We start from the raw sequence: 14,314 nt of genomic DNA on the forward strand, positions 1-14,314 counted from the left end.
CATCAGCAGCTTTGTACTAGCTACAAAGAAAAATTTATAATATTTGAATATGTAATTGAGTGGGCATGTATAGCTAAAAAAAGAAATTAAATTCTTCACACAGATTTTAACTGTATTTGTTTAAGATACTGTTAATTAAGTTAAAGAATTACTGCAGTTCAGTTCCTACTGTAAAATAAGATTTTGGCACTCTTGCCTGGACTTGACAAATTGGTCACATTAGTAGCTTAAATTTTCAGTAACAGAAGCAATAGTTTTCCTCCTCTATAACCTCAACAAAGGATTTTCTCTATTATCAAACACTAAAACCAAGTTGAAACAAAGTCAGGTCTTCCAAAAAGAAAGAAGAAATAGTAAGGACATTACATCATAGATAATGAAACATGCATGAAGAAACGTATTTCCTCTACTTCTAAGCTTGTGAAAATACCGTTCTTTTCATATGTTTGAGACAGTTTTAATTTTACCCCATGGCAGGGAAGGAGGTGTTCTGCAGTGCTTTAAAAACTCATTCAGCTATCTGTGGTGCATCCCAAGGTGGAAAAATGGCCAGAGCCCTGGAGTGTGTGTGTACCTGCTGCATGCCTGAGCCAGAGCTGCCAGCAATGCAGTCATGGACAGAGAGGGTGAGAGAAGGAAAGAGTAAACAAGACCTAACTTGTGTTGAGAGTGGGCAGTGGTGAGAGTCTGTTTTCTGTGGCACCGTCTTTCATTTATAGAGTGCATGATGACTTAAAGAAAGGTGAATCTGTTGCTGTCAGATCAACCTTCAAGGGACAAAGCCTTTGGTGTTTCTATGATACCCACTAGCAATAGGCATAGAGACATACTTTCCTGAGCATAAGGATCCAGGGCTCACTAGGAGTTAAGGATCTAGCCCTATGCTATTATCATGGTAGAGTAACCAGTTTTGGGAAATTCAGTGCCTACAATACATTTGGAGTGACCTGAGGGAAAGGCTATTTTTGGATCATCTAAATTTCAAGTTAAACTGTTCAAGAAAGGTGTCGTGACACCTGTTCTCACTTTTATCATAGCCATGTTTTTGACCCTTTGGGACAGAGTTTCAGATAGAGAGTTTAGAAAAGATATGTGCTGTGCAGCGTTGCTCAAGTCTTTAGATACCTGCAGTAGACAACTATGCTTTCACAGTTCTAGAAAGCTGGTTTTGAATGTCTGTCTCTTTGGGACCACCACTTAAAAATGACAGTGCTTTGGAGGACCATCCTGTGATACTACAGCTCTTTAACTGTAGTTCCTAGGGTGGAGCAGTTCTTCCATTCCTGCAGAATATAACCTGGCTTTAGCTCCAATTACAAATTTACCTCTGAAACCTCTGACTAGCATGAACAAGTTTCTTATTTTTGCTTGCTGAGAACAAACATACTAGATACCAGCAGGAACACAAACAGAGGGAGTAGTGATTAAAACCATCACACTACATTGTCTCAAAGAAATTTTCATTTTCTTTGCAAGCATACCTTCCCGCTTTTGTTGTAAGACATCAACCAGTGTTAGCTGCTTCAAAGTATTTCAGTTGTTTACTCTCACTACCACTCCACAAGGTCTGTTCCAGGACTTCATTTCTCTGATGTCTGAAAGAATGTATTTGTCAAGACTGCATAGATGAATTTGTTCCTGACCTGCATCTGGAGACTGCTTCAGTAGTCTTTGTGCCTTCCTGGCACTTAATTCCCAGAAGTGTTCCACGGTGACCGTGGATAGCCTCATTTCGGTTTTTTTACCATGAAGTACAAAAGCAGACTTTGGTCACTGTGTGCTGTTGGCTTCATGCACACATCTGCAATGCCTGTGTTCTAGTACTACACACCACCCCTACAAAAGCTTCAGCATTATGGTTTTAAACTAAAAGACAGTAGATTAACACTAGATATAAGGATGAAATGTTTTACAGTGAGGGTGGTGAAACATTGACCAGGTTGCCCAGAGTGGTGATAGAAGCCCCACTCCTGGAAACACTCAAGGCCAAGATGAATGGGGCTCTAAGCAATGGGGCTCACTGCAAGGAGTTTGGTCTAGATGAACTATAAAGGCCCTTTCTAACCAAATAATTCTATGATTATATTTACCAAAGATATTATGCCTGTGGCAGACCAATCTACACGATGTGATGTTTCAGGGGCTGGTTTGGGAGCACTTTCACTGGTCTTGCCTGCACACCTGATCAAAGAAAGCCTGGCAGCCTCTAAGGACTAGAGTTTTACCAGTGCAGAAACTGGAGTCTATTGAAGTGTAATGATGAGTAAAGTATCTACTGCTTAAAAAAATGAACTATTATTTTCAGTAGAAAAACACTACTTCTAGATAAGCAGATGGATAAGTATAGAATATATGTGCAAGAAGTGTTTTAAAAACAGTTGTTAAGTCCCAAGGATGAAGCCATTAGAGTTTCTTGTGCTACGCTTTTCTGAGGACCTAGAAATACAACATATTTACACCCACAGCTTCAGAAACTGACACTGAGATGAAATGTGTCCTTTGTTTCCTGCTTTATTGATAAATCCTACTAGAGTTGTCAGTACAGTTAGGAAGTCTGGGTGGATTTTCTTAGAAAAAATACTGTGTTTGGGTTTGTCTCCTCCTCCCCCACCCCACAAGTTTTCATGTTTTGTTAAGACAAAATACACCTAGTTACAGAGATCATCACATTGTCCATGGTAGTGTCAGTCCTTTTTATTACCTGTGCATCCAGGACTTTGCAGGTTTTTTCTTCTGTTCTTTTTTCAGCTTTGTACTTTGTATTGTATTTTGTCAGTCCTCAGCAGAGGATAAATCATTATGTATTGTTCTTGTAGACAGAGAAGAGTAGCAAAGAATTACATAGATAGCAATATCACACTATCAAAGTAAACTGGCTCAGTTTTTCAAACCCCACAATGGCAATAGTGTGACACTGGACTCTCCCTGCCTTGATAAGAATCTTGGCAGAATCTGAAGTCAATTTTGTATTTCACATTAAAGCAGCTCAGGGATAAATTTTAGCTGATTTTTTTCCATCCTGTGTACTTGCAAGAGGACAAAAAGCCCAGGTATGGAGAAGATTGAAAAGAGATTGCACCTCTTTTGACTTGTAGAAATAGAGTGCCAAATGACTCAGAATGCAGAACAAAGACTGGTCTAGGGGTGGGGGAACTATGATGGGAAGCTTTCTTACAGCAAAACCTCTGCACAATGTAGAGGATTACTGTGAAAGAGTAGTAGATAGTCTATCTTCATCACACTTCTTATCACTTGAAATCCAGGAGTAAGGAGATCCATTATTAAAAAACAGTGACTCAGACAAAATTACCTATTTCACTGTGATGTTTCTTCATCAGTTTAACTTAAGCTTCTGGGAATCCCTCTGTGATTTTACTGAACTTAACAAGTCAGGGTCTTGTGGTTGCTTAAAACAAATTAAAACGAGCTAGTAAGTTTTAACTATGTAATTCAAGTCAAGGAATTAGATGGAGTGGGTTTGCAGAATAAAATGTTCATTGCTACTGAAAGAATCATTCTTAGTATATCAAGTATCTTGATAAATTGTGACAATGAGTTCTCTCTTGCTAAAGGTGTCTGTAGAGATACTGTTAGACAGCAGAACCCATTTAAGAATTACTGAAGTGTCTGAAGCATCTTTTACAGTTCCTCAATTAGTGGAGAAGCCCATCCACTGATCACCTCTTCAGTTAGATTTTTTGAATCCAGTAGACATCTCTGAAATTAGATTAAGCATCAAATTATACCACATACTGACATAATCAAGAACACTCACAAAGTCACTTGTGATTGCACTTCTGGTTAAGACACCCCTGCCAGACACATAGAAATAAAAGTTACAAAGCTTGCTACAACTCCACAGGTGCTTGCAAGTCTCTTCTTCCCTGAGAAGGCTACCAAGGTACTTAAGGAATTCTGAGTGAAGCATTAGCCAGGGATTTCATGAAGATGTAACAGGATTAATCATTGCCAGGCATTTAGAGGTTACTCCAGTGAATACCTGGCTCTAGGGTTTGTATGTCATAGTATATTCAAAAATAATGCTTTTTTGTCTCCCTCCATAACTTACGTGTTACCAAGAGGTACAGAGGAAAGGTTTGAAGCGTTGATAGGATTAAAGGAATGAAACGCTGTCAAGTTCTCCCCTTTATTATTGAATCCAGTAAGGACAGAGTATATCTGGCCTGATTGCATTTCAGATTAATTGGTATTTCACCTGTATTTCCATTATCACAGAAAGCCATTTATTACAAAAGCAGTAACTGGGCTCCAGCTGCCACGAGATCACATAAGCAACAGTAATGAGGTTCCCCTGGGGCATCTTGCTCTTCTAGGTCAGAGAGGGTATTTTCAGCCTTGCTTGTGTAGAAAAGTTATTGAGTTTCCCCTTGTGAAAGATGGGGGATTTCAAAAAGAGTGTATGATTGAAGAGAAATGTCTTAGTTATCTATGCTCCATACACCCACTGCCTGGAAAAACCCATGTGCAATGATTTCAGCAAGTTGACTTGTTGGCTTCATGTCATTGGATACGAAGAGAACCAGTTGAGCTATTTTTAAAAGGAAATGTTAGCTGATCTGTCAACACCACCTGCAAGAACCAGGAGAGAAGTTCAAGGTTCTTGTACTTAAGCTATGGTTATAGAAGATTAGATTTTCTGAAGGAAAAAAATTAATTTGGAGAAAGTGTATCTATTCTCCTTTCTGTCTTCTTCCACTCTACAGTTCGTTTCCAATAACTTCATCCTGCTAAAGCTGGTACAAAGAATAAGAATGGAAGGAAAAGAAAAACAGGTACAAATGGAAGGTTTTCTTACCGATGTTATGGACATTATTTATAATGGGTGTCTCCAGCAGTGGAAACACCAAGTTTGTATTTAGGCTGGTGATCTAGGTACCCTCTATTTGTCACTTCTAAGCAATTAAGATGTGAATAATCTGGCAGCTATACGCTTGCAGTTGCAAGCACTCATGCCTAACAAAGTCTGCTTTGTGTAGCCCAAACTGTGCTTTGCTCAGCAGCATGCTGGAGGGAACAGCTGCTTAATGATGGACCTTAACCAGCCATGCTCCTTGCTCTTGATAAAACAGCTGTTGAAAATCACAAAGCTCAAATATGTTCTGCTCCACTGAAGTTAGGCAAAGCCCTAGACCATAAGTAAGTTTGTGCTGGGCCACATGGGGATGTGAGTACATTAAAGAGAAGCTAATGGACAGCAGATAATGGCATGGTGCCCAAAGTATACATAAAGGTAGGCTTATACTATACATTCAGAGACAGCTGGGCAAGCTCCCACTTCTGAAGTCAGGCACAGAGGCCTTTTTTGATGGCTATGTGTATTTTTATTTTTATTTATTTTCTTTGTAATCATAATAGCTTTGACATGTACTTTATAGGTACTTTTTTTTTTTTTAATGTAGAACAGTACTGAGGAGAACGAAAGACCAAACTGCAGTTATTTGCCTTTCTTCCTCCTAAGCCCAGCCACATGACAAGTTGAGAACTATGTGTGTTTGCTCAGCAGGCTCCTTACCTCTCCTGTCTGCAGTGAGAGGGAGAACATTTACCCAACCCAAATTAACAAAATCTGCAAGACATTTGCTTCAGTTTGTTTTAGCCTTTCATCAGGTACAAGAAATGCTCGTTAAATGGCAGAGACTCAGTTGTTTTACATGTTTTGCCTAGCATGTGGTGGCACTTTCAGGGAGTTAGGAATGACTAGGGGAGATCCACTGGTAACAGAGGGGTTGCAGTTTGTAAGCTATGTTTACTTTGGTCTGCTGTTGGCCACTGATGAATTTGAACTACAATGAGAGAGGGAGGGAGCAAGGGGCAGGCAACAAAACATAGTCCCCTCTAATTCTGACATTTTCAACTTTTTAGTAACTAGCACTTTAGTCATGTCTGAAAGTGATTTAAGGGGAAAAAACCCAACTGTTTTTACATAGTGAATCTTGCCTTACAGTCCCATTATCTGAAGCAATTTTGGCCCCATCCTATGTGTTGTCACTGATGCCAAACATCACCATATTCTGCAATTGAAATAGCCTCTATGTGGAGCTACTCTCTAGCATGTCAGCTGCAGGGTAATCTGTAAAGCAGCCATGAAGGGGTAGGATAGTACATATGATGATACAAAAATATGTTACTGCAGTATTGACAACCTCGAATTTGATTGTTGTCTCAGAATTTCTTGGGTGTGATTATTACATCTCTTAAATTCCACATGGAAGGAGAGGAAATGCCAATTACTTGTCTTTCAAATAGGAAGACTTGGGACCTTAATCACTAACAAACAGTGGAAGTGTACAGAAGCAAGAGAGCTGAGGCACTAAATTTTACAGATCTGGCCCCCCAGGTCCTTTCCACAAGAGAAAAGGAGAATAAATCACCTCACTACTCCAAGAGGAGTCTTAGCAGGGTACTGCAACTTCAGTCCACGGAAAGAGAACTATGTGCCCTTTTGCTTTGAGCAAATGATGCAGGTAGTGTTTCCTTGTCTCCTGGTACCATAAGGGCTTGAACCTCTGTGGTCTCTATTGTGTGGTGCTTTACTCTCTAAGCTTAATGGCCATAGGAGCATGCTCAGCTCAGCTGAAAATTAGAAGAGATTTCTGTGCAGTTGAAATAGCTCAAGCTCTACTGAACTTATGCAACTCATACTTTGCAGATGCTTGGCCAGGTTTGGGTCTGTTTTAAAGGCACTTTCAGTAACCTCTGCCAAATGTCACTTTTTGCCAAATGCTGCATTATGATTTCTTTTAACATGAAAAGTCTAAGGGAGACGGTTAAGAAATCTACAAAGCAAGGGAAAAAACCTCATTAACTTCCCCCATTCTTGCAATTGGCAGAAGTATTTTTGCAGTCAGGTTAAAGTATTTGCTTGGGCTGTTTTATAAAAATATGGGTCTCTGCCTGGGCTGATTTTTTTAAGGGGAAGACATGGACTTATCCTAGATATGGGATCTTGTAATTCGGAGTGTCAGGTGACCTTACATGAAAAAATACCACTTAAGAGAACTATTTATAATGTGTGAAGAAATGAAAATGCAAAAGCCTAGCTTCATATGCAATGAATGAACTTAGAAGTACAAAAGAACCAAATACAACATCAAAATTACAGAAAAATTCTGTTCTCCTGTAACATAAATCTAAGAAAAATCCAATAACAACAAGAGGAAGGGTTAAAATTAGAATGCAAGTGGAGCTAAATAATTTCTTGCTATGAGGTGAAAATAAAGATGAGTTATTGGCAAGGTGAAAGTGAGGAGAAGTAGTATGGAGCAGGTCTTTGGAACAGCAAGGAAATGTGGTACAGAGCAGTGAAGCAAAATACCATTCAGGAAAGGAAGGGGAAATGTCAATACTAGAAGCATAGCCTTTGCTGACAGGAGAGTGTGTTTCAATGTACAAGGGTCATAGATCTTCAGTTCAGAATGAGAGTGGCCTATCAGGATGGTTGACCAGAGGAGATGTGGAATCTCCTCCACACCAATTCCCAGTTGTTCAGAGTGGGGCAGCACTCTGAGATGGCCCCCAAGGGCCCTTTCCAACCCCAACCCCAACCTATGTGCTTTGGAGCCTAGTAAGAAAGTGTAGTCAAGGAGAAAATAGCAATCTCCATTTCAGCAGAAAGCCACAAGGGATATTTCAGCAGAGACTGAGTTAATATGAATAAAAAGCCAATATGCCAGAGTTGTGAGAGACTTGACAGGTGTGGGACCTTTGTAGATTAAATTTGCTGTGTGCATATAAACAAGTCTTACAGCAGTCCTTGCAGAGAATTAATTTATAAACATGAGAACATTTGGTTTTATGAAATACGCAACTTACGTTTTACTTTGGGAGTATAATGTGAGGAAGAGAGCAGAGCCTGGTTTTGTGAGAAATTAAAAACAAAAGATGGAGTACTACTGCAGATACTATATCACTTGTAACTGATATTCTCTCTGTAGAGACGTGATATGCATTTGTATCCTCCTCAGTGTTTTCTTGCACTTAGAACTAATCAAAATGCAATTTGGTGAAGAAATGTTATCTGTTCCACAGGGCATTTGGAAGAGACAGGGAGCTGACCTCCTAGTTTTATGTATCTCAGTTCATGTCTCAATTTTATTTGTCTGTACTTGTAGAAACAGAAATACCTTCATCCTGGAGTTTGCTCTACTTTTGTAATGTAATCACAAATGCTTCTTATTTTTGTGGACAAGCTCCAGGGAAACCTAAATGAAAAGCTTACAATACAGCATGCTTTGAGAGCAAGGCATTCCTTTGCAATTTTCACCTTAAGTACATTTTGGACAATAGATTAGCATCAGTCAGAGGATACCAAGGAAATCATAGTGCAGGGCCATATCTCTGGCACGTTGATTTTGCTTCTGTCCTGTGCCCCTCCAAGCACTGCTTGCCTTAAAAGCCAGGAAAAGTCAATGGTTATAGTCTCACCTAAGTGTTTCTTGACAGCTGTCAATGGAAATAGTAGTGGTTTAGGTCACCTTCATACAGATGTCAGCCATCCCCATTCAATAGATACTACCCAGGGAATGTGGCCGCTGTCATGGCTTGTAACTCACTTGGCTTCAGGATCAGCACTCTCCATGTCCCATGGGAAGGCAATCATCTGTGGCAACCAACTCACCTCTCCAAGAGTGCTCTTTGTCATAAATATTCTGCCGTTTTCTCAACTATAGCTTTAAATGAGGCATGTATTGGCTTCACTGAGTCGGGTTTCTTTCCTGTGATACTGTGCCATTGTCTTCTGCACTCTCCTATGCTTTTTGTATTACTCTTTTCCTTGTGCTGATTGTTCCTGAATCTAGATGCAGTAGGTGCCCTAGGGTAGTGTGCTATAGCTACTCTTCCAGCTCACCAATGCTTCCTCCTCTGCATTGGTTCTTGAGGTGGGAAGGATTTCCCATCTTTGGTGACTTCATTGTCGCCAACTGCTGCCCTGGTGATTCCTATGCCTCCTGGCTGTTAAAAACTGCTCTTCCCTGATGTATCTCGGGTGAAGTGAAAGCCATATTCTCATAACTTAAGCAGGCAAAGTTGATTAAAATTTTTGCATGCAAACATTTTTTTTAAAAACAAAACTGACACCTTGCGTTTGCAGTTTGTTTTGAATTACAAAGCAGCAGGAGATGGAAGAATTTCATCTATCATTTTCAGGGCAATACTAATGCTCTTCCAAAGGTGGCCTCACCAGAGACAGGCCACACACTACAGAATTGTCTAGATGTTCCTCTCTTGGAATGGGCATCTCTTCATCCTTCAGATCTCATGCTGGGGATTTTCAGTGGATTGCACCAGTGTTGGCACTTCCAATGCTGTGGACAGGGGTGACTAGCTGTTCTCCTACACACAGGTTTACTAAAGGAGGAGGAGGGAAGTATTTTAACAGTGGTCTAATAGGAATTGAGCTCAAATGGCATTTCAGTTATTTGACACATGATCTGTAATAGATGCTGACCCAAAATTAGACATTGGAGTAGAAGCATTGCAAACCAAACCCCAGGGAAAAAAAAAAGGCCCAACACAACAAACACTCTGCAGTCATTGTTTTCAAGCTACCTGGCTTTTACCCTATTTTCTGCCACTTCTCTCTGTCCATGGAAGTCTTACACAGACCTGTGTCAGAGGGCTGGGTGTTTCCCTCAAATCAACTACCAGTGGCTTCTGCCTTTACAAGACACCTAGAGGCAGAGATGCAGGTATGATAATGCTCAGGTAGCACTGACACAGTGGTCCAATTATGCCGTGCATGCAGAGCATTTTATCTGTCAGGTGCCCTTCTGGCAGTTCAGTTCCTGCAGTGGTGACAGGGGGAGGCAGAAAAGCCTGAGCTGGCCAGTACATTTTGTACAGGATTTAGTAAATGAAAGCTCAGCCAACAATCATCAGGAGAAAGATTATGTGACTCAGGAGAAAGGCTGACCCCTGCATCAGCTTGCTCTTTAACTGCATATTTTGGCATTCTTCCATTTTCTTATGGGAGGACAGGTAGGAAAAAGGATGCAGGGGAAGGGGGGAAATGTTATAAATTGTTACTTTGAATTTTTGGCATCAGCTGTGTAGCTGTAGGTTGGAACCAAACCTCCTCTACCAAACTTTCTCTACCAATGTTAGGGAGTAGGGCTGAAAGCTCATGACAAATAGGCAAAGCTAGACCCTTGATATTTCTCTCAGAATTGCTGATTTTTAAATCATTTGCCTTTGCATGCAGTTGTTTGTTGGATCCATCTTTATTCATGTCTTAGAAATCTGAGTTCTCATACATTCGTTCTAGGAAGATGAAGCCAGCTGCAGTACCCAATTGTAAAGATGTAGTTACTGGCTTGAAATGTGACTAAATTTGTTGTTTGGCATTCCTCTGACCTGAACCTTTTGGGTTAGAATTTAAAAAGGCTAGTCCTCTCTGATTTCAACATTATAAGTAGTACACATTTATTTTTAAAAGGCTCAAGAGGTTTTTACTAGGTCATCTAGTAAAGATTTCATTTTTCTAGTGATAACATAATGTGTTACAGAAGACAGTGCATAGAAATAGCTGTAGATATTGGTGCCTGCCATTCTGAGAAGTGTTTTAGGGTTGTGACTTACCTTAGCTAACCTGTTCATGAACCTACCAGATTGTGCTCATCCTGGAAGTATTTTGTGTTTTGTTCTTTTATTTCTAAAAAAATGTCAGTAATGCTGGTGACTTTGATTTAATCACGTTTTATGAATAACAATTTTCTGTGACATTTTCATCTACTCCTGTATTAGACTAGATGTTCATTAAAAACTCAGGAGAAGTAGCCATCCCCAATAACTTTCTTCCAGCATCTGGATTTCCTAGTTCTCCCTATGATTAAGTCAGCTGAAAGTACGATGACACCTGACATATGTATGATCAAGCTAATTTCTTGTATTAAATATTGTCATTATTGTTATTATTACTGCATAGTTCTGTATAATTTTATTGACAAGCTACACAAATCTTTGTAGAGATGTGTGCTCTGTTGTGTGTGAAACGAATATGGAATACAGATGCTGCTGCTGAAGTCTTGTTGCTGACTTTTGTTTACACAAAAAATACACAACATAGTCATACAAAATAATGAGACCTTATCCTGGTTTATATTTTTCTTCCTTTATGTGAGATTTAATTGAAAATGTAGCAGGAAATTAGTCTGGAACATTATCAACTGCATGGCTGGCATGCCAATGAAAGATCAAGTGCCTGTGTCTTTCATATTGCACCACAAAGCAGCTTTATCAAGTATCTGAGATTTCTCATGGATTTAAGGATACCGAATATGACATCAAGAGCTTCAGTAGCAAAGATATTCTGAGATACATGGGACAGACATGCTACACAAGTTCTCATATAGTGTTTGGAATTTGAGGATGAATAACCTTATTGACCGTACCATCATCTTAAAGTAAAAAAAAAACAAAACCAAAACACAACAAACAAACAAACAAAAAAAAAAAAAACAGAAAAAGAAAGCCAGAGAAGCTAAACCATCTGTACACAGCCCTATTGACTGTTTATTTTCGAAAGATCTTTCTAAAGAAGCGTTCTAAGAGGATTGCTTTTTCATGGATAGGCTTAGATTATTTCATTATGTCAGCCAACCGTTTCACAGGAGAATAAATTAATGGCAAAATACCCCTTACAACAGTCCTGTTTGGGTTTTGACATTTACCTTACCTGGTACACAGGGTAACTCTGGGAAAAATTACTCAGAAGTATATAGTTAGTTGTCATTTGTTCATACAAAAGAGATCAGAGTTCAGCCTGTAAAATCAGAAAATGAGAGAAAGAGGAGCATTCAGGACTTTATGTCTGCCCTACTTAGGTGAAAAAGTTATCAGAACCAGTTTCACTGGCTTGAGGACTGTGCTCAACACAGATTTGTCTGTCTGCAAAGGGTTCATAGCACCATAGCTCTTGGCAGAATGTGATTTCTTAAAGCCACATTTATCCCAGGTACCTTGTCAGGACTGGATTACCATTCTCCACAGGCCTGTAGTTGTCCAAACTGGGAAGTAAGTACTTGTGCTGGAAATAATTCAGTTATTTACATGTGATGAGAAGCTTTTAAAGCAGACTACCTGAAATTAGTTAGCAGTTTCTCTTTAAATTGAAGCTGCCAGAAATACTTCACTGTTGACGAAAGGCAAGAGGGGAAAGCCATGTTTAAGGAACTCTCTGTGTGGCATAATCTAAGGCTATTTGCCTATTACTGGCAACAGCAACATGGATATTCAGCATCTTTAGGAAGTTTAAATAAAAAGACTATAACACTGTATACACCTTGATATCAATTATATCATCACAAGCATCACCACAAAAGACAGCTAAACTTGACTATTCATTTCAGAGGCCACAGTCCTTTCCACGAATGGCGCACTGTTTTATGCACCCACTAGTGGTGTTGGCATCTGAAGATTGAATATCTTTTGAACTCTTACTCATGCAATAGATGGAATTATCTATACCCCAGAAACAGTTGCACATAGCGGCTGCAGATATCACACATGTCTAACACATGGTATTTTCGGGAAGGGAGAAGCTGGAGCAAAACAAATGACAAGATCTGGACCTTCAGATCAGAGCACGTTTCAGGAAAGAGATTTGGCAGATGCCAGTGATGGAGAAGTTGTTATTTTCTACAGTTTTTTGCAACATTAATAGTGCTGCTGTAGTTTCAAAAATGAATCCTATCTCACAGAAATAGTGGAAAACAACAGTAGGAAAAATGCTCATTTCTGCCATGGGGACTCAGTTTCTTTTGAAGTTAGTAGGAGTTGCCTGCTTACATGTTCTTTAGAAAGGGAAAAAAAAAGTCCAAAGACTGCAACAAAATGTTCCTTTGAAATTGAAGGACTCCACTGTGATTATCTGATGATGTTTTGCCTGGTTTGTTCATTCAGAAAAAGCAATTTTATAACTGCTGTGTATGTGGAGTGGGTTGATGAGATGTTCCTGGTTAGCCTCATTGCCATGGCCCTGTCAGAACACATCAGCTGTAACCTGTAGGAACTAAATACATCTGAAAACAAGTCATATTTCATCCTTCATGTTTTGTGGCTCTAATCTTGTTGTAACAGTTCACTGGGTATAACAGATTATTAATGCTGTCACACTGCAGATAAAATTTATTATTCTTGTTATTTTTGTGCAATATTATAGAATCATTTTGGTGCAAGCTAGAAACTGAAGCAACTTACACTTTTTTTCCTATGGTTCACCTTAATTCTAGAAATAATCTATTTACTTCTCAGTGATTCATTGGCAAACATTTCCTAAGTATGGACCTAGGATGAACTAGTAGGTTAGTTGAACCTGAATATTATGTCTTGGAATACATGTGATCTATTTCTTTTTAAATAGGCTACAAGGAGATAGAAATGAATATAGGATCAGAACCCTGTGAAATACATGAAAATATTTATGTTTAGCCACATGCGTATTTAGCCTAGTTTAATAATAAATGTCATAGGATAACATTAGATGTTCACAACAATTACATGGGATGTAGTGAAAACCACATTACACTAAAAAAGAGTTGAGCTCCTGAAATTTCAGCACATAATAATGTCGGAGTTTTTACCTGTAAAGGTGGCCTGCAAGCACTATGCTTCGTTCAGTTCAGGGTTGAAGCCTCAAAGCAGAATTTATATGGTCTTGTATCATCCGTAATTATTAACAGGTTATGCAGTGACTCTAAAAAGGAAAGAGACTGACTTCCGGTATAGCAGGAGCCTCATTATATACTTCAGCATATCTTCAAGTATACTTGACTTAAATTTACTGTCCTTATGAAATTATGAAGTTGCCTGTGTTACAAGTCACAATTTACTGCCACTGGACTGAACCCAGAGAAATTAAGTTCAGCTCAGTGTGAAAACAATGACAGCTGAACTTGCTTATTGCTTCGGAAACTGTCTGGCAGAAGATTGTTTTTTGCACTCTTCCAAATGTACTACATTACTTGCTCTTTCTGTGTTTCAACAGGCCTTGAATAGGGGTATCGCCGCTGTCAAGGAAGATGCTGTGGAAATGCTGGCCAGCTATGGACTGGCATACTCCCTGATGAAGTTCTTCACGGGTCCCATGAGTGACTTCAAAAACGTAGGTCTGGTGTTTGTGAACAGCAAGCGAGACAGGACCAAAGCAGTTTTATGCATGGTTGTAGCTGGCGCTGTAGCTGCTGTATTTCATACCTTAATAGGTAAGGTCACTTCACATCTAATTAGTATGTCTTCTAATTTGCTTCCCTCTCCTCTTCTTCGGACTGATTAATCTGTAGTTTTAAGATTTCAT

At 39.3% G+C, this 14,314-nt stretch overlaps 1 protein-coding gene across 1 annotated transcript in view; it reads left to right on the forward strand.

Annotated features, from left to right (window-relative positions):
- The window catches only part of ANKH (ANKH inorganic pyrophosphate transport regulator), a 98,484-nt gene that overhangs the window by 40,648 nt on the left and 43,522 nt on the right, over nucleotides 1-14,314 (forward strand). Inside the window, exon 2 of the mRNA XM_054381707.1 lies at nucleotides 14,006-14,222. Coding sequence (XP_054237682.1) covers nucleotides 14,006-14,222 — 217 coding nt within the window. The remainder of the gene's footprint in view (nucleotides 1-14,005; nucleotides 14,223-14,314) is intronic.

This window comes from Indicator indicator, chromosome 6, assembly GCF_027791375.1.
Source record: "Indicator indicator isolate 239-I01 chromosome 6, UM_Iind_1.1, whole genome shotgun sequence".
Taxonomy (NCBI): Eukaryota; Metazoa; Chordata; class Aves; order Piciformes; family Indicatoridae; genus Indicator; species Indicator indicator.